The 23,186-nt window shown below is 40.2% G+C and overlaps 1 protein-coding gene, 1 long non-coding RNA gene and 1 other non-coding gene across 5 annotated transcripts in view; 2 read left to right on the top strand and 1 right to left on the bottom strand.

The window, feature by feature from the left end:
• m1ap (meiosis 1 associated protein) overlaps positions 1 to 23,186 on the bottom strand; it is a 28,196-nt gene that overhangs the window by 4,310 nt on the left and 700 nt on the right. For 2 of the 3 annotated variants that reach the window (XM_058623556.1, XM_058623555.1), the window contains exons 2-9: positions 20,466 to 20,729; positions 20,108 to 20,305; positions 16,821 to 16,992; positions 2,774 to 2,929; positions 2,164 to 2,323; positions 1,134 to 1,275; positions 987 to 1,050; positions 753 to 895 (exon numbers count right to left, since the gene is read on the bottom strand). In XM_058623556.1, the coding sequence (XP_058479539.1) occupies positions 753 to 895; positions 987 to 1,050; positions 1,134 to 1,275; positions 2,164 to 2,323; positions 2,774 to 2,929; positions 16,821 to 16,992; positions 20,108 to 20,305; positions 20,466 to 20,723 (1,293 nt within the window). In that variant the 5' untranslated portion in view covers positions 20,724 to 20,729. The remainder of the gene's footprint in view (positions 1 to 752; positions 896 to 986; positions 1,051 to 1,133; positions 1,276 to 2,163; positions 2,324 to 2,773; positions 2,930 to 16,820; positions 16,993 to 20,107; positions 20,306 to 20,465; positions 20,730 to 23,186) is intronic. The other variant, XM_058623557.1, reaches the window with a different exon arrangement.
• Positions 3,390 to 6,846, top strand: LOC131455778 (uncharacterized). The gene is made up of 3 exons (XR_009239841.1): positions 3,390 to 3,762; positions 4,979 to 5,100; positions 6,089 to 6,846. It is a non-coding gene; the product is annotated as an uncharacterized LOC131455778 (long non-coding RNA).
• trnaa-cgc (transfer RNA alanine (anticodon CGC)) lies at positions 12,406 to 12,477 on the top strand. The gene has a single exon. It is a non-coding gene; the product is annotated as a tRNA-Ala (tRNA).

The raw sequence follows: 23,186 nt of genomic DNA, 5'->3' as shown, positions 1-23,186 counted from the left end.
TACAGCAGCCATATCACAAAATAAGAGTATTAATACTCTTTAAAAACACGTTAAATACTAGTGTTGTCAACGGAAATACTATTATTGGTTCATTTGATGGCATAGAGCTGCAGTGGATAGCATTGCTAATCGTGTCTGGGTTTGAACGTGTCAGCCCACAGAGATCGTTATGTGGAATTTGCACAATTTGTGTCTGTGTATTTGTTCCCTGGTGCTCTGTTCTTCCAGGGCGTAACTTTCTGTCATTTTTTATTGTTGTTTTTGGGATTACTCTGCCTCAGTTCGGTCTTACTTTTATGCTGCGGCTCTGTCAGGCAATACTATCAGACGTGACTGAGTGAGCATTTGTGTGTATACAGCGGCAGCAAAGGGGTGGACGTTTGTCTTGACACTGAAGGCTGGAGAGTAAGCAACACAGCACAATGTCCAACACCGACAGTTTTGTCATCATAAGGTAATAGTTGTGGATCAGAAAATGCTGATGAAGTCAAAATACATATATATCACTCACATTTGTCCAGACACTTAACTGATATTTCTGTACTAATTAATGACGTATCCGTACAAATTGCAGTACCTGAATTATTTATACCCATCTCTAGTGATATGCTGGTGACTTGTCCAGTGTGTATTTGCCTTTGGTTATAGCTCCCCATGACCCTCAACAAAGCATAAGCACTATGGCAAATGAGAATGACTTGATCTATATCTGCTTTCTGAATGTGTTCATAACTAAAAACCTGACACTTCACCTGTACGGTCTGCATGGCGTCAGGTACAGGGTCCTGAGGTGAGACGGGCATTGAGCAGGGCAGCAGCAGCTCTCTGGACACCACAGGCTTCAGGAGGAGCGAGAGAGACGTGGATGACTGGAGGACATAGTGAGAGTACACACCTGTGTTGTACAAGTACAAACACACAAACATACACATACTGAACGAGTGTTTACTCAGTATACATTGAAATCTCCTTCTGTGCAAACACACCTGAACCTCCAGCAGCAAACCTCTGCACAGGCTCCACCTGCAGCAGCAGGAACAAGTCACGACCCTGAAAACACAGGAGCAGTGATGTGATCTGGACTAGTTTTAGGGATAGTTTCTAAAGCACTGAGAGGAAACATATCCACACACCCTGAGTGTGTGACAGAGAGCATGGAATAAATTGTTGTTGGTCTCCATTTCTTCCCAGTCCAGCTGCCAGCAGGTGGTGGGGCGGATCACTAGTGGCAGGCCATACAGCACACTCTCACACAATCCATCTGCACGCAGAACCCTGCAATACACAAATGCATGCACACACACATACTGTATGTACAGACATTTATCAGCGTAAGCTTTACCTCTAAGCTGTAAAAATGTCAAAGACACAACTTCCTGATTCTTGTAGCTCCCAAAATCTGACTGTCCGCCATCTAAATTGTATGTCTGTGTGTGTGTGTGTGACTGAACCTCAGGCCTTAATGTATAAAGCACTCATTTCTAACCCAGCAGTTTGGTTTCTAATAATGTCGATTCTCTGCAAAAATCTTTCTAGAAAGTAGAGAGGAAATGAAAAACCTAAATGCAGCAAACAGGATATGGTTTTGCTCAACACATATGGTAACTGGTATTCACCCAAAATCATATTAATAAGGATGATACTGGTGCACATATAGACATGCTCTTGTGAGACTATATGTCGAGGAGTTTTAACATTACTCTGCGGACTCACAACGTCAGTTTTCCATAATTCTAAGGTGTTCATGTGAAAATTCTGCCGTGGAGCTTTTAAGGGGCATTTTGTCTGCTCAACATCACATGACAACTTCAGCAGAACAAAGCAGCCTCTGATGTGATGGCAGAGTTTCATCTAAGAATGGCAGAATGGCACCATTCATAGACTTAGTGTCTGTTTCACACATGATCAGTCTCCCTCTGACAGTCTAAAGTACAAGGAGGGATGGATGTGAATGGAAAACGTGTGCAAAACAATAGTTATGAAGACATTACAATTTTAGTTGAAATTTGAACACATGCAGAGGGCGTGAAAAGTACAAATCTGCATTTCTATTTATGCTTTTCTTTGTGTTATTCACAAAGAAAAACCCTTCTCAGCATCTTCATCTTCAACTAGTAGTTGTGGCAGTAAATAAAAGAAAAATAATGGAAAAGTCAGCCTTACTTGATTACTTTCAGTTTCTGTGGTGGCTGGTTCTGATTGGCCGAGGCCTTAGTGACAGGCAGGAAGTCCCGGACACTCTCAGTCTTCACTCCCAGGTTGGGCGTGAGAGGGATAAGTGCAGGGCTGATCAGACGCTCCTGCATATCACACTTCACACACACTGCACGGGAAACATAGTTAGTTGTGTTGTTAGTGCTGAATGTGCAGTATAATTGGTGCATTAAACAAGCAGGTCAGACTGTTTTTTTGTGCCTTTTTGTGTGTTTGCATGTTCTCCTGACGTGTGAGTGGCTTTTGTCTAGGTATTCCTTCATTCCAAAGTAGAGACATTGTCCCTGCCTGTGAGAGGCTGGTGACCTGTCCACATGGATTGGCTCCAGCTCCTCCCGTCACAACCCTCTGACATTAAGTCGTATAGACAACAGATTACAGAATCATACATTCTTTAGTATGCTCTTCTTGGCTTTAGCAGCACTTTTGTTATTCTAGTGATATGTGAAAACAGCGCTGAAATATTGTCATATTACAACTGTGGATGAGTAAATTGTATGCTCTCATTGCACGAGTCTCAAAACATCCATAGATGTGAGCGTGGGTTGTAGTGGTTAACCTGGATTGGGGCTGTCTGTTGGGCTTGGCAGCAGCAGGTGCAGGTGCTCTCTGTCCCCTCCCTGCTCTTGAAGCCACGCCTTCAACATTGTCTCCAGGGCAAACACGCTGTTCTCCACTCGCAGCAGCTCAACCTCCGTCCCCAACATCAGACTCTCTGCAGACAGACACACAAAGACATCGATATTTAAATATAGGTAGCGTTAGAAAGAAGACGAGGTCCAAGTAATACATTTATTACTCTGACATTTTTGTGCTGAATATAGTATTTATCCTTTAATTTGTTAGCTTAAAGCTTTTATATGTCAGAAAGACCCCCTAAAATAAAATGACCTTTAATAAAATTTGCTCTCTGGCCACTAGATGGAAGCAACATCTAATAAATTGTCCTCAGCAGCAGGACTTGAATGTGAATGTGTTGACACTTGAGTCTTTGGATCATAAACACTTCTTAAAGTTGTCTGGATGACAGGGTCTGACACTGATTTCCTGAAGAAAATAAGCAGGACTATATTTTGGCAAAAGCAGCCAACTACGGCTCTGCTGTGGTTTATTTTAGTAAATGAATGTAAATCTCTGCCTGTTTTCTTTCATTGTCTCTGCCAGTGCTTAATCCCAGAGGACAGGATGAACTGTGCCTGCTCTCCTCTCTTCTTCCACTGATTTACACTTCATCACAAACTGAAAATGACCCAGTGGACCTGCTCTAGCCTCTTCTTCTTCTCTCCCTCTGGTCTAGTCTTCCAGTGTCCATTTATTACATGTGGACTGCACACTGACCTTAAGAACTCCCCTTATCTCCTATTCCCCCTGGCTGGTGTTTAATAGTTAATGACCCATCATGAGAAAACTAATGAGACTAAAAGCAGAGGAGAGGAGAGGAGCAGGAGGCACCGCAGGAAGTGAGAGAGGACACAGATGGAGGAGAGGCGGACAGAAACGGTGATATTTCGAAGACAGCGCGGATGAGATGGATGGAGAGTTGGCAAAGTATTTAAACACTCCAAGTCAGAAACTTTAAATTCTTCGAATTTAGTGATTCTGTCAGAGGGAGATACTGAAGTAAAGCTATTTTTTGATTCTGGGCAAAAGTTCTCATCTAGAAATATGCATAGTTCATCTGAGGGGAAAGCGTTATGATTGCCTCATTTTTGCTGATGGATGTTTATGGTGTGACCCTGCTGGGTGACTGCAAGAAGGATGAACGCTGAGAACATGTAGTAATGACCCTTTAGCTGAACAACGTCCTCAATAATGGATCCAAAAATGTCAATTCTGACACGTCACACCGCTGCATTTCATAGTTCTCACAGAGCTATGGAATAAAGAACAGCTGAAGCAGTCTCATACTTGGGGTTGGCTCAATGCTGTGGTCCTGAGGATGTACAACATGATTGCAAGGAAATACTGGAAACATGAAAGGAAGGAAGAGGAGAGAAAAGCCTGCATTAATTCACATTATCCCAAAAAAGAATGAGAAAGAAAGAGAGAGAGAGAAAAAAAGAAAAGCTAATGTCACAAAAAGAAGGGGAGAGGAAGTTATCTCTACATGACTATTTCCATCAAGAGAAGAAAAGAGACAACTCCCTGATATGGACAAAGATGGAGGAAAAAGGCTCTGGCAAATCGATAGCTTTTTTCTTCAATAATGCCTGTCTGGGGAATAGGAATAGTGAGAGCCAGAGACAGAGGGAGAGTGTATGTGTGTGAGAGAGGGAGAATCATGGAAACTGGTTAGTAGAGAAAAGAGGAGAAGAAAGCATAAATTATAGAAAGAGCAAGAGGAGGAGAGAGAAAGAGAGTGGAGGAGGGTTGGAGGCAGGATGAGATAGAAAAAGGAGATGGATGGGAGTAAAGGACGGTGGACCACACTGTCAGAGAGGCTTGTACTGAGACCACATTTTGTGTGTGTGTGTGTGAGAAAGAGCAGTTAACCCTGACATGAACTGAAGTAATGATGCTGTCTCCTTCCAGAAAGCTTATCTGTGTTCAGGAGGGATTTGTTTACTGTGTTAAATCCTCCTGCCTCCTCCTGCTCAGTCTTTGCTGAGTTCATTAAGTTTGTGTTTGCTGTAGGTATGTGAGATTTAACCCCCCCCCCCCTAAAAAAAACCCCTATCAATTATGCTTTATCATTGCTCCCTCCCAACTTTATTTCTTCATGCTCTGATTCCTTTCTTTCTGCTCTGTGAATCTGTTAAATTAGGAGCCCGATCTGGTAACTCTGCCCACTCGTCTAAAAGTCTGGCTGTGCACCTGCATCTTATTGGCATTGACATGTCCTTCCCATAGGTGGATATGTCGGAAGATAGTGTGACACATGCTGAGGTAAGGAAACATGGTCGAATGACAATAACACATGCTGATGGTGTCAATGGAGTCAAAGATGAAGATTACAGGTCAAATATCTCAATGAATAGATACAAGAGCGACCGCTCGACTAGTGTCAGCTATTTCAGAAGTTTAAAAAAAAAGATAGATTTTACTGCAGCCTCACAGTATGACAGTGTGGATTTTAACTGCAGGACTATGTAGTTGCTGTTGCTGAATCATCACATCCTCGGAAACACACACACACACACTGATGTAAAGAATAGCTGTTTAATGTCTGTTTACTTTTGCAAACCTCCTGGCTCCAGTTTAATGATCTAAAACCTTTTTCCCATCCGGAAGATTCACTTACATTTCCAGATGTTGATGCACAATTAAGAGACATTTCCATCAACATAGTGGTGCTGCCACACACACACACACACACACACAGGTTTACACAGCTAGTCTTCTTAGGACACTGCATTGACTTTTATTTATTTAGACAACCCTAAACAACGGCTTTATCCATAACCTTAACCATAACCAGTTAATGACAAATCTTAATCTTAACTCAACCACAATTTAAATGTTAGCCCTAAACTTAACCGGTTCCTCAGAGATGAGGTTCTGTCTCTTTAGGACCAGGTTTTGGTCTCCATGAGGATCAAACAAGGCCCTGCATGGTCAGTATTTCTGCCAGATAGTTCCTACATACATGCACGCGTGTGCACGCACACACACACACAACTGAAACTACTTGATTAGATGAAAAAATGTAATGACTTCACTTCAGCTCTGATTTCCCTGGAGACACATCTTTTCTTTTTGTTAAATGCATGATATAATCTTTCACCAAAGGCTGAGTTGGTTAGTTAACACCTTTGACACAGGGGTAGAGCTGCTACTTTTAGATTAATAATTTGCATTCAAATGAATTTTTTATTTTAGTTTCCAAACTTAAAAAATGTTACAACTTCTTCTTGTTTTTTTTTTTTAAATACAGTGAGAGCCGCGACCCTCCTGTGGAAGATAAAGCGGTAGAAAATGGATGGATGGATGGAACTAAGAGGAAAACTAACTTAATTATCTCTCTGTGGATCTGTTTGTTTCTGTCTCTGTGACCAGATAGAAATCATCTTTGCAAAATAGGTATTACCTAACAGATACAAACATCTAGATTTCTGTAACTCTATACTGTTTAGGTCCTCTTATTGACCGTCTCTGCTCTAGTTCTCCCTCTGGGCCACAACTGTCTGTGTCCCACCCTGGCCCACGCCCAGTAATGGTTCCTCTTGGTAAATGGTTGCATTAGGAAGAGTGCATCATCCTCATGACCATCGACCAAAGTAACATTAGCTTGGGTAGGGAAGCCAGTGACTCTGCGAGCTAATGCACTTCTAAAAGAGGAAGCAGAGCAACTGCACTGAAACCCTATTTTCATTCAGATACAGCTCAGCTTTAACCAGACTCACATAATGGATGCTGCACACAGTAATGGTGGGAATCCTCATGAAAGCCTCTGACGATTAGTCTAATTCCAGAACGATCAAGCTAATGTAGGAGTACTTTTAAGTTTCTATGTCACACCATGAATACTTAAGACCGCTCTTCTGTTTTAAATCTTTTTCATGGGTTAGAAGTACTCAATCTGAGTTTAAGCCCTTTAAAATCTGTATGAACATATTTCTAAGAACCGGATTTTTCTTTTTAAAAATGTGCGGGTTAATTTATTTTACTGTATTGTATCCGTCAGATACACAAATAGAGACATTAGACACGTAACTGAGCTCTCTAAATTACGTGAATACAATGGATACTTGGATTATGATGATGATTATGAAGATAGTTCCATTTTATTACAACTTGGATCATATTGTTTTGGTTGGGACATCATTTTTGATAGTACAGTACTGACAGAGTCTTTGCATATAGTTAGCATATAACAGGGGTGTCAAACTCAAATGACACAGGGGGCCAATGAGAGGACAAGAGGGGGCCGGACTAATTGTTCAGTAGCAAGAACTTGAAATTAAAACACAATATTCCATCACGATATCACAGTTAAGATATTCTTGATGATGTTTGACAGAATTTCAAAGTAAAAGTGCTTGTTTTGCTGCGGAACGATATTTACGTCACAATAAAAACATATATAGGATGCAAAATAAATCTATAACGTCAAAAATGACAATAAAAGAAGGTGAGGTCGTGGGCCATGTTTTTATTATAACTTGATATCAAGTGGGGGGCTGAAATAAATGAATACATGATCTATTAATCTTCAGGCAAAGTAATGCAGCTGATGTAGAACAAACAGAAATAACGCAACTTGGCACCAATCTGTCATTTTTGTATGGTGATGAGGGAAAAACTGTAGTGACAACCTAAAGCAGCCTCCTGACACAAACTTCACAGAGTGCACTTATATAAATGATGTAAACACAGTCTGTGGAATTTCCCACTCACGTATTGAGCGACACCGATAACACTCACTGTCCTTGTCAGTCAGTGTGTCTGTGTGTGCATTAATGATGAATAGAGCATTGATGTAGTTTCAGACTGGGACAAATAGGACATTGATCATCTGGTCTGAAACACAGGACCCCGACACACTAGCAACTGTGTGACCTAATTGCCTTGCAGCCTCTTGGGTTAAAGCCGTGTGGTCATGGAGGCTATTAAAGCAGATGGACACTTAAAAAAAGGACAAAAGGACAAGGGAGGCGAGGAGGGGCAGCAATCACACAGTTATCTGTCTGTAATTGCTGGGGATGATAAAGAGAGAAGAGACAGAACAAGCTGTGAGTCAAATAGGTAAGAGGAGGTCATAAAAGTAGACATCCTTTAGTTCTTCAAGAGCATTTCATTCTATAATTGTGCAGAGTCAGAGATGGTACATAAAAAATTAATTGAATAACAACTAGGCACAGCTGTGCTGGTTGGCAAAATAACTATTTTTAGTTTTTTGGGAAAATGAGCCTTCTCACTTAAGTCTGACACATGAGTGTATGGCGACACCTCTCAACTTGGATCTAATAAACTGGGCTGGTTTTAATTAAATGAACGAATTACAGGTCATTATACGGTAAATTAGAATAAACTTAATTTTTGGAAAAACTGACAGTCCTAATAGGTCTATACAGTATAGTTAGTAAGAAAGTAAATTTTCTATATGACTTTTTATATCTTTTACAGTTTATGTTTAAATACAATAAATGAGAGTTGTGTCCTTTAATGTTTATTATTATTTTTTGCCAATATCGCCCAACTTTTGTGGGACAGCTCTGCTGCACAACATTAACAATGCAGAAAGTGGCAGCAGCACCTCACCAAGATAGATGATGAAAGGATTGATAGAAAAAAAATATTCTTCTATTTAATCTCTGCGCCTTAGTGAAGTCTGTGCTGTCAGAGGATAGGCTTCACTGGTCAACCACAACACCCACAATTCAGATACAATTCCCAGCCTTCCATGCCGACTTCTTTGCAGAGGGAGGTGATGAAAGCAGAGGAGGGATATGAATGAGCTCAATAGTGGCAGGTAGTCAAAGAAGGAGAGAGCAAAACAATACTCACTGGGAGTTTAATAGCTGTGAATTTCTCCAAGGAGTACCCACCCCTCCTTTTTTGTTTTTTCTTTTCTTTGCTTACCACCTGTTGTACTCTGCAGCCTGAAAAGACTTAAAATGAAGAAAAGCTGCAACTACAGGTTACACCTAACTATAAAGTTTAATCAGGTTGCAATGAAGAACTATGGTGTTTGTTTACTGGTTGAACACTTAAACAGAGAGGAATTAAAATTTGGTATGGATACAGATATGACAAATATGTTGTCCTGAGGGTTTAAAGATGAGGAAAGTTACAGACAGCATCTCCATCATTAACTTTCCATAGTAAGTTAATACTAGGTGCCAATACTAGGTGCCAATTTGCTCCCCTTCAGCATGATAGTACCAGGCAAATTCGAGTTTTAGCTTACGGCTAGAGTGTGGGACTGACAGTTTTCATGTCCTGGTGTGATGAGTGATGTTATAGTCTCTATCTGTATGATCACCTGCTGCTCTGCTGACGTAAAAACACAGATGTGTGAACAGCTCGACCTTGGCAACGTCTGTGTCCGTGGGCAACGTGCTACACGACTGCCTGACTTTCATGTCATTCTCAATCATGTAATCTTCCATATTTGTTAAAAAAAATAAACCAACAAAAAAATAAATACAATTCAAGGGAAACTCTACCCCAATGTGTGTGAGTGAGAGAGAGCTCTAAAGTCGCTGTCGTTGGATTGGGTGTGCACTCGTGTCAGCAATCTGGGTGGGGTTTCCTCACACTCACTTTCACTAACCGCACACTAAACTGAACAAGCTGAGTGTGATGGAAAATGAAGCCTCTGAAAGAGACAGAAGGAGATAGTGAGAGGCAGAGGGCGACCCTGGGTTAAATGGCTGCAGGTGTGCGGTATAAATAAATGTTTTTTATTGACTTTAAGCAAGGTGATACAGTATATTGTTATTTTATTCCACCCCAAATAGTAAACTTTAGTAAATCTTGTGGATAGAGACTTAGATCCAATACAAAACTACTGTCAAAAAAACTGCAGTTTGTGCTATGCAATTTTAGTGAAGTGATACAATAAATACCCCCAGTGTTCACCCAAAAGAGCACAACACAGGCTCCTGTTTGAGTCAGTCATCATCACCATTCAAACTCATTTAACAATAGTGTTCATTTTAAGCCAAGAGACCATAATAGTGAAACAAAGGCTTATTGGAAACTACAGACAGTGTTTAACCCTCTAATGTCAGTGTTAAGCCACAACTAGCAGCAAGCTAACTCTGGTGCAATTATATGTAATTGTGCACTGACTGTCCCTGCACAACTAAACCCAAAAAAAGGGAGTAAAATTATGTTTTTCCAGTTTTAAATAAAAGGCTACAGCCAGTATTCAATTCACTTAGCTTGGCATAAAGACAGTAAATAGTGGGAAACTGCCAGTCTGGCTTTGTCCAAAACTCACAAAATCAACCTACTAGCACCTCTAAAACTCATGAATACATGATTGCTTTACTACATAACAGCTACAGTACAATTGCCCATTGTCAAGGGGAAATGTGCTGCACTATTTTCTATAAATTTTCATGAAATCTTTTTCTCTCTAACAAAAACCAGTGTGTATAAATTTCTTTTGAAGGCTGAGCAGTTCAAGGCTTTAACTGCATTTGACATTAGGTAGCATGGGGACACTATTCCACACTGTTTATTCATTTGTGAGCAATTACTCTGTCAAACAATCTTTGGAAAAAGCTACAAGGTCTTTGCATTTAGAATAAGTTTACAAGCTTTGTGGAGAGGATGAAAAGGACGCCTATGAGACGTGATGGAAGTTTCACATTATTTTTGTAATACACGTGAAGTTAGGCTCAGTCAGAGTCTTCAGGATGGACTTGTCCTACCCTTTCATATTTCTGGGCTGTTGGCCAGTGTATTATAATCCTCTCAAGCGCGGCACACAATTTCAGAGTCATTATTCTCATGGTTCAAAAATTGGCTATTGATATGTATACTAATCCAAGTGCAGCTGTGTGTGGGGTGTCACAACAGTTTAAGTGTTCTGAAGGAGGCAAATAGGCAGAGTGAGAAAAATGAAACAAAAAAGAGCATTACATATTCCGACGGTGGCAGACACCGATGAAAAGGAATGCAGTGCACACTGCAGGCAGATACGATTACACAATTACAGAACACCCACAATTTTGGCAACATGAACTATAGATATTCAGCTGTGACCTGCTGCAGAGTCTGAAGCCTGACAACAGGCTGTCTTCGGTGTGCCAATGTATTGTTTACTGTTTATGCATTGTCATCTATACGACCTAAACATACTAATTTAACATAATATTTAATTCCAGGTTAACAGTGTGTGTGTTAAACAATATAAACATTTGAAAGCGATCCAGTGTGCAGTTTTCCCAGACTGCTGTGAAAGTACATCTTCATGAATGGAGTTTAGTTTTAAAAGCAGACCTACTTTATGAAAAAAAGTCACAGAGTGGATAAGGCTGAGGAGTCGAATAAATCTAGTGTAACACATCATAAATCTAAGGTTATACAAAAGAGACGCGGCGAGAGCGAGATAAAAGCAGAGAGGAAATTGGATAGTTTACTGGAAGAGAGAAGAGAGACAGAAAGAAATCCAGAAACAAAAACATACAGGAGTTTCTTTTCATTCTTCTCCTTTTTCTGTCCTTCTTAGAGGACAGCAAACGAGAAAGAAAATAAGTAATTAAGGAAGTGCAGAGAGAAGAGAAGAAGAGGGGCAAAAGTCCTCACATCTCTCTGCTACGCTTTGATGAGGTTCATCTGTGAAGTTGAGTATGATTAAAAGAAGATTGAAATGTATGTGGGGACTCTGTGGGGTCGCTCTCACACAGACACACACAGAGGAGACATAGTGGTGAGTCAGTAGTTTGCAGAGTATACTCAGACGCTTAAACACACAAGTTCTTCATGAGAATTGTTCATAGGTAACGAAAATAACTGACGAAAAACAAAAACCAAATAAAACCAAGTATGGAATACTTTATTGTTTTTAACTAGTAGGGATGCTTTAAGGAGTTTAATTGTGATACATTGTCATATATAATATTGTGCAACATCCTCAACCTGTGATATTATTCCCTCCGCTACTGGTGATGTTGACATCCTTTATAAAATTGTAATAGCTTTATGTTCTGACGCGGCATTCCTATTCACTTATATATTAAGATTTGTAATTTTACATTAAAATCTAATTCAGCTGTAGTAGATTGATGGTAAAATCATAAAAAGAGGAAATAGAGGAGATGCGCTTTTCACACAATTTATGAATCTTCCTTCATAAATAAGGGATTTAAATCTCTGTCAAAGATGCACAATAGCTGTATAAAGACGTGGTTCAGTGGGCTGCCTTCAGCATGTTTCTTCACTGACTGTAAGAACCGCAAACCTCTTAAAGGAGCAAAGAAGAAGGAGAGGAAATAATATTTACCTCCCAGCTCAGGGCTAAACGAGTGAAGCAGTGAAGGAGAAGGAGGTTATTGGTGTGAGACAGACAGGTGGAGGATGGAGGAATAATACACCACCTCTGTAAAACTGTACAGAGACCATCACTTGAAAACTGGATTCAGGAGCAAAAATGTGTGGAAGAAATGGCTGCTTTGACCCATTGAGATTATTATTATGCAACAACTCTGACAAAGAAAAAAAAAAATTCTGGCTACAGGTATATCAGTACATCATAAAGAATTTAACCATATCAAGGTAAATTGTGCAGAATCCACAGGGGATGTAGCTCAGTGGTAGAGCGCGTGCTTCGCATGTATGAGGTCCTGGGTTCAATCCCCAGCATCTCCATTTGTTATAACTTTACAGTGGAGCAAACTATACACAGTTCTAATTCATAGTGCTAAGAAGATTATTGATAGTGCTTTTGGGATTACACAACGTGAAGCCTCTTCCAGCTCACTGTCATACAGTTTGGGTTTAAGCCGGCTCAGAGAGATGACAAGACCCAGGTGTTTACAGGAGACAGTGAGACACCATTAATCTTCCAGTGTTGCAGCTTCAGCTGCAGTGTGTGTCTGTATATCATCATAGCTATATTTCATAGGCATCCTGACCACTGACACTGACAAAGAAAGATGCTTATATTTAAACTCCGTCTATGCCCAGGATGGAAAAGTACACGTAGGTCACCGGGATTTTAAAGAATGATTTGAAAATGAGACATGAATCGGATTTCAAATAGGAAATTCAGACAGGAAGCAGATTACTTAGCTAATCTTTGTGCAGCAGATTGCACAGGCGCACGCAGACCATAACTTCAATATGGACACAAAGATTGATGCTTTGCCTCCATGCTTTGTGAATTCTCATCGCACACAGGCACACAGCAACAGCAGATGGAGAGACTCGGACAGAAGGACAAAGTCATATTTCTCTAGTCTGGAGGGATGGAAGCATTAAACTGTTAAGACTGGCTGGAGCTTCCTTTGGCCCAGAGAAATCATGGTGGATCCAATTCATCCAACAAAATGTCTGCTGCTTACGTTCAGCTGGCAGCTCCCCATTGTCAGACTCTTAGATTTTTCTATGTCACAGAGTTTAAGTCCTTCAGCAACCGACACCAAACTCACTTGCCGTTCATAACAAAGTTGGGTAACTGCTAAGGTCTTTCTTTGAAGAATGTTATTGTGGTTTTCTCCAAGGAAAATGTAATTGTCTATTAACTTACTCCCTGAAATGAAAGAACCAGAATGTGCGATAATAAGTCTGTGTATATAAAGAGAAGTTTAGTAATGAAAATACAAACAAACATAATTATTTGGGAGAGGGATGAAGTGTGTAAAGTGTTTTTATTTAACTACATTTGTAGAGGGAGTGGCTCAGTGGAAGAGTGCATGCTTGGCATAAATGGACAATGGATCAATCCCCACCATCTCTAAATGATACCAGCCTCTCAAATGTCCTGGTAAAATATCACTGTTTCCTCTCCCCTCTGTGACCACACGCTCCTTCACTAAATGCAGGGCCACTGAACTCAGTTTCCCATGATCCTCCACTTTTCCCAACATGTGTGAGTCCACCTGGACCCAACCCCCAAAAGCTATTGGCCACCATGTGCCCATGTGACCAGACCAGTAACTCACCCCTTCACCCTTCACTGCAGCAGGAGCTAATGATCTCCATGTGCTCCCACTTGAGCCTAGCTAAAAGGAGAAGGAACTTTAAGCAGCAGAAGCTGCACAGAGCCAGGGCATCTACAGCTAACTGGAGCAAAGCAGCATGACAGATCACGTCTTCCTCTCCTGCATGGTAATGATTTGATTCGACGTATTCACTTCACCTTATTGTCATGTCTCATATATCTTCTATATATAAGCAGCAACAACCAACACACGCAGCGGCTATGCGGACAAACTGTCACCTTTCCTTTTGTTTGGGTTCTTTAAATTTGAAATCAGTTATTGTGTTTTGCCTGCATGTTTCCCACACACATGAGGCACTGAGTGGAAGTGAAGTCAGTGTGGGAATGAAAATGGCTTCTTGGGTTAGTGCCAGCAGTACTGTCAGATTCAGGTGATGTCACCCACTCTCCTTGTCCTTAATCAGGCAGAGGACATCTGATACTGATACCCTTATCGAAATATGTCCGCTACTGTTTGGTCCTCTTTGTTTTTGTTATCCACCCGTGTCAACATCTTTTTGTATTCATCTGTATCTCTTTCCCTCTGTTTCTGTTCCTTATGTCCCTCCCTTCTCTGCCTCTACCCTTTCATCCTTCTGCCTTCATGTTGAAACACTTAATTTCCTCTGAATCAAGCTTTGACTCAGTTTCATCACAAAGAATAATGAAAGTAAGGCTCTTCTGCACTAGGGTGTAGGAGGCACATCTTGGCCAGATGCCCATTGTGAAGTAAGGAACCATTTTTTAGATTTTGTGATTTGTCTACAAAAGATATGCTTTGTCTGGCTTTTATGACCCATGTTGGTCATAAGGAAAATGAAAGAAGGAAAGAAAATCATACTGAGAATAGAGGGTTTTTCTTTTTAAAAAAAAATATGTTTCTCTCAAGAAAAATTATGATTGTCTCATCAATCAAACAATATAAATAAATATTTGTTTAAGGAACTACTGCGTCTAGTGTAGGACTGACTCTGTTTTAGTCAACAACCCTGTTAGAGTAACCAAAACCACTGGAGCCATAATCATCCTTCTCTGTTACCATTCTGCTCCTCACCCTCTGTGTTCTCCCTCTTGCTCTGTGACCTTTCTGGATCTTCTCCCTGGTGCTCAGTGGTACAATTACAGACCATAACCCTAACCATCACAACTGCTTAACCTCAAACCATATCCTCACTTTGACCTAAACCTAGTTCTCTGCCACTATAATCAAGCCTTAACTTTTAACAATCTCTTTGCACAAGTGTAGACTAACCAAAATATCCACACAATGCATGTCTTGAGTGTGCTGCTCAATTTGACACAGACTTCCCTGACTATAAAATGTGCAGTGTGAAAACAGTTATGACTTTTGCATTTTCTCAGTTTTGTAGAGCACAAAAACAAAATAGATACTCCGCCCAATTCCTATGATATACTGCACTCCATGGACTCAGTGAGTGAGACACACACACATGTCTAAAATAAATAGTCTGGTGTTAAGTAAGATGTATTTGCCTCTCTCTCTCTCACACAGAACATTCCCACCCAGTCTCTTAAACACACGGATGACATTAAGATTCCACAACGCGCCCAGATTCCGGAGTATTCCCAGAGTCAACACTGCTTCCTAAATTTTATGCATGAGGGTTGATGAATCAGTTACACATTTCTTTTTTACAACTAAAGCTACCTTCAAAACTGAAAGAATAAAGTGTATTATAGGTCGTTCATTCAGGAAATCTGAGTAGAATTCATACTGGCCAGACAGTTAAACTCCTTTTCTTTTGATTTAAGCCTGCTTCAGCTTTCATCCAAATGAACTCTGAGGTCACTGTAGTTCTTGGATGCAGTTCTGACCCCATTCTCTTTTCTGTCTCACAGGCTCTCGTCCAAAATCACGAGATTTACTGTTAGAAATGTCACAGACTAATTGTCAAAGAGTGCATTCATGACTCTGGTTTTAATACAAAAAAACATCAGTGGGCCTATTTTAGGCCTGATTGTTCTTTTGTCAGCTCTTTTTAAATGAGCATTTATACAGGCAAATAAGTAAAGAAGAATTACAATTATTATATTTAAATTGTTCAGTTAATGATGTTATATTTAGAGGGGAAAACATCCATAATTGCTGTAAAACTTACATGATAGAGCCCAAAACTGTATGGATCTGTAGCATCATTCTTGTTTTCTCCACTTCCGACAGAACTTTTAATGAAACGGTTTTATGTGGGATATTTTTAGTGGTTTGTGTGAGTGTTAAAGTGATCAAGCACTCATGCTGTAAACACTTTTGCAAACATGAGTTCCAAACATTCCAAACATGTCTTTGCTTTAATGGCATTGCTTCTCTGTTGGTCACTGGAAATGCAACTCTGTTCGATCGACTAATATAGTAAATATGTGGCTACTGCTGCCGAGACACATGAATGAGTCATCTACATTTATACACACACACAAATTACCCAAGTAGAAGATTATGATGTGGGAAACAGGGATACAGGTTGGATTACACAACTGACACGATTGTGTCAGGTGATTTCAGACTCACACAAATGTTAGTATCATTGTTTCCAACACTTCTGAGTAAACGAGTTGCCGCCATTTTCTCCACTGATGCAGTAACTACTCATCCGTGTGAAATGACACATTCCATTGGTGCATAAACACCCTCCTCTCTTGAACTTTTTCCTCCTCTCTGTGTCTTGCTTTCTCACTTCCCATTTCTCCCTTTTTCATTTCCATCCAGTCGTCACATCACTCTCTACTTACTCTGACGACACCGCTCACCACTTGACTTCATATAATTACAAAGAATTGTATGTCATTATGAAGTTCCTGTGAGGATTGGCAGACATGACATATGTCTCCAGTGTTGACAGTAGATATGTGGCAACCGGTAGCAGAAATACAGTGCAATAAATGGGTCAAAGCTGCACAGCTCAACAGAAGCTGATTTAGAAGTGTGTGGAAGGAAGTTGGAAATATTTTTGTGTCTGCATACACTGTCATGTATGTACAGTATGTCTACTACCTTCAGCCTCAGTGTATGTGGTTTCAGGTGATGGAGTGTCCTGTCCCCAGTCTCCTACGCTGTTGATCTGTACGACCAGGAGTCGCTTGAGTGACACCAGGTCAGCATCTTTGAGCCCCATCTCCAGCTGGCGGACAATCCCAGGCCCTGACTGGCTGGTCACCACAGTAATCTGGGAATAAGGTAAATGAAAATGTTTCTATACACAAGACACAAAACAGACCCCAGATAAATCCAATTAGTCGAGTAACCCAGGGAAATTGATCTATAAATTTCCTAAAGCAGCACCTCTGGAAATACTGAATATTAAAATTCGGCCAGTCTCTGCTCTTCAACCTCCATTCATCTCCACACTGTTTTGAAGAAAAACCAACATGAACAACTGCACTAAACAACATCTATCACTTTTAATTGTGTTATTATTGGGCCTCAATGCTGTTCATGCCCACATCTTTTCCCAAGAAGCCAATGTTTGAGTTGTTCCAGCTGGTGATGAAAAGTTATAATAGATGTTGTCATATCTGCAAAAGTACAGGCCACGGAATCACCACAACAAAGCATACTTCTGGTCTGACTGTTATGTCGCTGTGTTTAGATCCATGGCATGCACTAAATTATACCAACTAAATTAAATACAGTGTCAGATTTGCAGTCCTGGGCCAGAAGATAGTGGTGTACTCATAAGGTGCAGGGACACCACTCTGCACTAACTCACTTCATGAGGAAATACACCTCAGCAAACAGTTGAAGACCGCATCATTTTTTTGCCAGACTTGTATAACATGCAAATGGACTATATGCAAGAGTGGTACATTAATTAAGTCATAAAATTATCATAATGTATCTTCAGATATTAAGGAAACACATTAAATTGCAATACTGGCTTCACTAATCATAATAATGCAGCTATTCTATTCACAGTTTTAATAGCACAGCTTTCGGCATACTCAACCAGTGATCTGCACAGCTATGCACCGGGAATGCCAACCTGTTACCAAACCTAAAGAGCTTCACTACTATGTGAAATGAGGATTTACAGTGGGGATGCTATAGAATACACACTGCTGAAAATGGAAAGGTTGTTGAAGGCTGCTGCTGTTATTATATAATAATTTTCTCCCAGAAAGGGAAACAAAACATTGATTTTCAGCCAGGGTGAGCTAATGTGCTCTCTCTCGCTCCCCATTTAATGATATTTTTCAATTCTAATGTTTTTTAAATTACTGTCGCCTTCTCATCTTTTATCATGATAATTCTCTGCAGCTGTTTGCTGACATGCAAAAAGTAACCAAAAGCAATGCTAATAAAACTTAAACAGACAGTGGGACAGTTATGTATGTGCAGGTGCTTGAATTCTGTGTAACCCTGGGTATAAATGCAGCTCATTATTTCTGTCTTCAATCAACAACTGCTCTATGTTTTGAATTGGGATTACAGCAACAGTTTTAAAGGCTTAACATTTGGGCCCCCTAAATCTAAGCACTTAATCCATGAGTCTCAGTGAATATTTGTGCCAAACTGAAAGGATTCACTTGAGACATTCTTGAGATAATGCACCATCAAATCTTGCAATCACTGTAGCATTCTCAAAAATGGGACAGAGACAGACAACCCAAAAACCCCTTCTTTACCTGCCTTCTTGCTATATTAACTGTAATTATATCTCTATCTGAGCTGTAATTACCCAACAAGTCATGACACAAATGAGCTGTAAAACATTTCTTTACCAATTTACCATTGCTAATGAAGGGTTTTGTGCAGCGCATCTATGCAAAATACTTAAAATAAGCACTGCTTATAGCTGAGGAAGGACAAGGAAGGAAAGAGATTCAATTAGTTATGGTAGAAAACAGATACAGAGAACACAAGTACTGAACCAAATGTGATTATTGATGGGCTCTGCTCTCTGCTTCCTGCTGTTTAGCCAAAAGTGGAAAAATGTTAAACTACTGCTGTTTTGCAGAAAAAATGTGTTGCCGAGGGCTGACCCTCATCATCAAGGCATGCACACACACACACAATGTGTATATGAATGAAAAGCAACACACACACACGCACACACAGTGCCATGTCTCTGTTTTGTGTCTCTGTAGCTTCTATTGAGGCTATTCATATCTGCTGCTGTCGAAAACAGTGGGTCTTGGTATTATCATCTGCCCAGAGCTTCTAATAAAGCTGGCTGGATTTGACAGATCCTTGTCAACAAACCAGTGCCTTATATCCAGAGGACAAATTGTTCAAATTCAACAAAAAGGCCAGTGAGTGTCTCATTTCTCAGCTGTCCAATTTTCAAATTTAACATGAGATGCTTTCGGTAATGTCAGCTAATAGTCCTCTTTATTGTCATTTCCTGAAACAAAATTGTCCGTGTGCCCCATGATTTCAGCCTGGAACTGGAGTATTTGCCTACACGTGGCTCTGTATTACATAACAAGCTGCTGCAATTAACTGGGAACTATGATCTTTAATTTATAATGAAACAATGTACATTAGTAGACTGTGTCAAAACAGGTGCAACATAAAAAGGAATACAAGTTAAATAAAACAACTTGCCACTTCCTAATGACAGCTGATTGGATGTTTTATCAAAAATTATCCAGCAGGTATTGAAGCTTATCTGGTGTCAGTTCTACAACTATATCGAGACAGAAGGCTTGGCAGCAGATGAGTAGAGCTCATTTCCTGCATTTGAAATGTACATGAGCTGGTTTTAATTGGACATTGTGATCATTGTGAAGAGTTGTCACACACGCGAATGAACTGTTAAAGCTTTTGAAAACATGCTAATGGGTTTCGTAATTCAATGTGTTGCTTTTAGCTGCTGGATAAAGTGAATTGCACATGAAGAGAGCTATTGAACAGGAATTAATGGAGCCTGCCTATATCGTATGAAAAGAGATATTATCAATTGAAGCTAGTCTGCGGCTGATGAGGTGCTTCGTCATAATGAAAATAAAGCGATGCAAATTAAATATTTACAGGACATTCATTCATGATCAACTTTTGCCTTAGATGTTATAATCATGCAAGACCATGTTCAGGCAGATGCCGTTTTTGTCTCTGCTGTTTCTGACTGTAGCTCAGTGGTTTATATAGTATATTGTGGTTCAATCCCCAGTGTCTCCACATTGTATGACAAACTGCTGCTATTGTATGTAGATGCTTTATGACATTTTTGTATCTGCTAAGTCACTCGTGTATCTCCTCTCTATTTGTGTGCAACGATTTTGATTAAGATCATGCTTTTTTGTGACTGTAGGGCACAAACAACTTCTGTTGATGCTCACCTCAACAGATAAGTTATTGTTGGTCTGGTTTCCAGTACTGATGTGTCTGATGTACTGTTTAAACTGCTGCAGACTGTCCAGCACTGCCTGTCGCAGCAGCTCGCCTCCTCTGGCTGCTCCTTTGATACAGCCTTCTCCTGGAATAGACCTCAGCTCTTCAACACAGGAATGTAGCCTGGCCAAGTTGCCACGAACCTGCTAAAAAGAGGGACGAGAAGAGGGAATAAAAGTGAGAGATAAGGGTGGGTGACAGAAACAACAAAGGGAGGAAGATACAAGAGAAAGCAATACAAGGAAAGTGACAAAATGTTTTCCATTGCTTTAAAATGTACTTTATCTATGGCTGTCTCTGTCTCACCACAAATGGCAATATGCATTCCTGCTGCCTGCTGACAGCATACAGGCTGAGGAGTGGAATCCTACAGGGTCCATCCAGATTACAGGCAAGGGACAAGAAGTTATCCAGAGCATCACAGAGCACATTGCAAGTGTCTGACCACCATGGTGGCAGTGCCTCCACAATCAGGACCCTGGCTGGTTGCCTCTGGAATGAGGAGGACCAGAAGACAAAGCTGCCAGAGTTGGGCGAAGCAGCTGGTCTCTTTCTGTTGTCCATGCTGTCCTGAAAACAGAAATACAATAACTGTAACACTCTGAAAAAAAAAGTGGGGAATGAGATACTGAAAACATCTAAATCAGTTTGAGAAAGTTAAGGAAACTAGTCAAATATTCTCATTATTTGAAATAATAATTTGTTGCCAAAAATGACTTCAAATAGTTTGTTTTGTCTGGTGATTTAAGGTCGGCTTTTTTTAATTTTTTTACATTATTGGGGAAAAAAGACTTCTACCGAACCCTTCACCTTTCAAAATGTGTACTTATTTTCCCTTTTACAGCTTGAAATGTGTCATCAGATGGAAAAGTCATCAGTGTAGCTGTCAAAAGGCAACACTTACTCAGAGGAACACAGAGGATGTGGCCAGAGGGATGGCGAAGGTAAAACCCCACACTCTTCACTGAGTCAGTCACTCCATTTTACACCCTGTAATTATTAATCTGCCTCTTTTTGTCTGGTCACCAGCATCATAATTACAGAGAGGGGAAAGTCCATATTAAACATAACGGCCCACCTACTGTGACACACATCAGTACTACTAGTCATTTCCACACCTAAATGAGCAAGAACAGACATGGGGTGGAGTGGCTCAGTGGTTAAGACCGGTACCCTGTGTGCAAAAGACTTCATGGTCGCAGGTTCAACTTCACCTGTAAGTCTATGTAACCACAGAGTATGACAAAACTACTGAGACAGGAAACACGGCAACATACCATGATGCAAGTTTTGGGGGGTTTTTTTCCACTAAAGCTGACACAAATAATAGATGCCGACCAGTGTACTTGGAAATCCCTCAAATGTCAAAAAGGACAGTTTAACAATAATTGATTGGGGCAACATTGCAAAAAATTGCTGCTTAGATTTACTTACATCTGATTTTATATATAATTTTATAAAAATATACAGCCTGAAGAGGTCACATTAGCCTCGTGATAATGGAAATCTCATACCTAAACATAACTATGTATTTTTGTGCATGTATATTTTCCCTGGTCCCAACTTACTTTCCAACAGGAAAGTGTTTTCAAACAGTTTGGATGGAACTTGAGTGGAACTAGAATAAACAAGTGAAAGGCTTTAATCAGCCAGTGTCTAAGGTCTGAGTTCTGAAACCTAAGGGCTTACGCAGGACAATTTTGTTTATAATTCTGCTCCCATATTTGAAAGACAAATTTAGTTAAATGCAGATGGAATGTTTCAGCTTTCTGTCATCATAATGCCAGGAGGCCTGCGTCACTTGTCAGGGATTAAACGCACACAATACTGCCACACACTTATAGACAGACACTTTCACAATATCAACATAATGGTCTCTGATGTCTACAATTTACACAATAATCCAGTTTCATAGAAAACACCTGAAAGCCTGGGTTGCTCCAGTTAAAAGGCCATTGAAAAATCACAACTTTAAAGACTCCATCCATGATCTGAAATCCACTCTTCTGAAACCCTGCTCTCTTTGGATCTTCACAGACGAGGGCTATTTTACCTAACAACCAATATGAAGGGCATGGTGATCTGATCTCATGCCCTTATAATCTGTCTTTGGTTCTGTTCCTTTTCAATCCTCAGATCACACACCTTTCACATCCACTCCTTTGTTCCGACTCCATCTCTTACATCACCATCCATTTAAACATGTAAACATTTAGTAATACTGAGTAACAAATGTGATGCCACACTATTGGGTTGGTATACAGTCAAGTCTTACAAATTTGTGAATTGTTTCCATTTATATACGAGCACACACTCTTGTGTATGCCTGATCAATTTCCTGCAACTTGTGAGATGAGAGTTTCTATGATTAAGGTTGATGAACATTTTGTTCCACAAGTTACTGAAATGATAATGTAATGTATATGTAACATGGTGTATGTGTTGCGCTGTTGTGCACTATTAGAGTACTATAGAGTACTAAATATTTAATTATTTCTTTTTTTTTTATTATTTTATTTGTCTATTCCCACTGCCCGTAGAATTGACGTGTGTTACGCAGGAGACGCCGTGTTGCGTTCAATGTACGCCGTTTATTCTACAGGTAGGTCATGGTGGAATGTTGCTCCTTAAACTTAATTATTCTTTTGTGTGGAATGCTGCTTAAAACTCTGCGAGGGAGATTTTACGTTCTCTGTGTCGTAGTAGTGTGATAGGTTTTGTGTGTGATATATTTTAATTACGTTATCCTGAGCAAGCTCTTTGTGTTTTGTTTTGATTTGTGGTTGCTAATTATGTTAGCTCCCGGGCGCTAGCGGATGTTGACGTGCCCGGTGTACTGTACTGTTGCGTTCAATGTACGCCGTTTATTCTACAGGCTGTCGTGGTTACTGTGGTGGTGCTACGAATAATAAACGGTCTCGTCACCATAAATGATCGACTCTGCCTCCCGTGATTCTTTCGGGAGACACACTTCCCCTCGCCGGCAACATCAAAACCTAAACACAACGCAGAGTATCGGCGGGCGGA

Source organism: Solea solea, chromosome 3 (assembly GCF_958295425.1).
Source record: "Solea solea chromosome 3, fSolSol10.1, whole genome shotgun sequence".
NCBI lineage: Eukaryota > Metazoa > Chordata > Actinopteri > Pleuronectiformes > Soleidae > Solea > Solea solea.
This window is presented reverse-complemented; position numbering and strand designations above follow the sequence as displayed.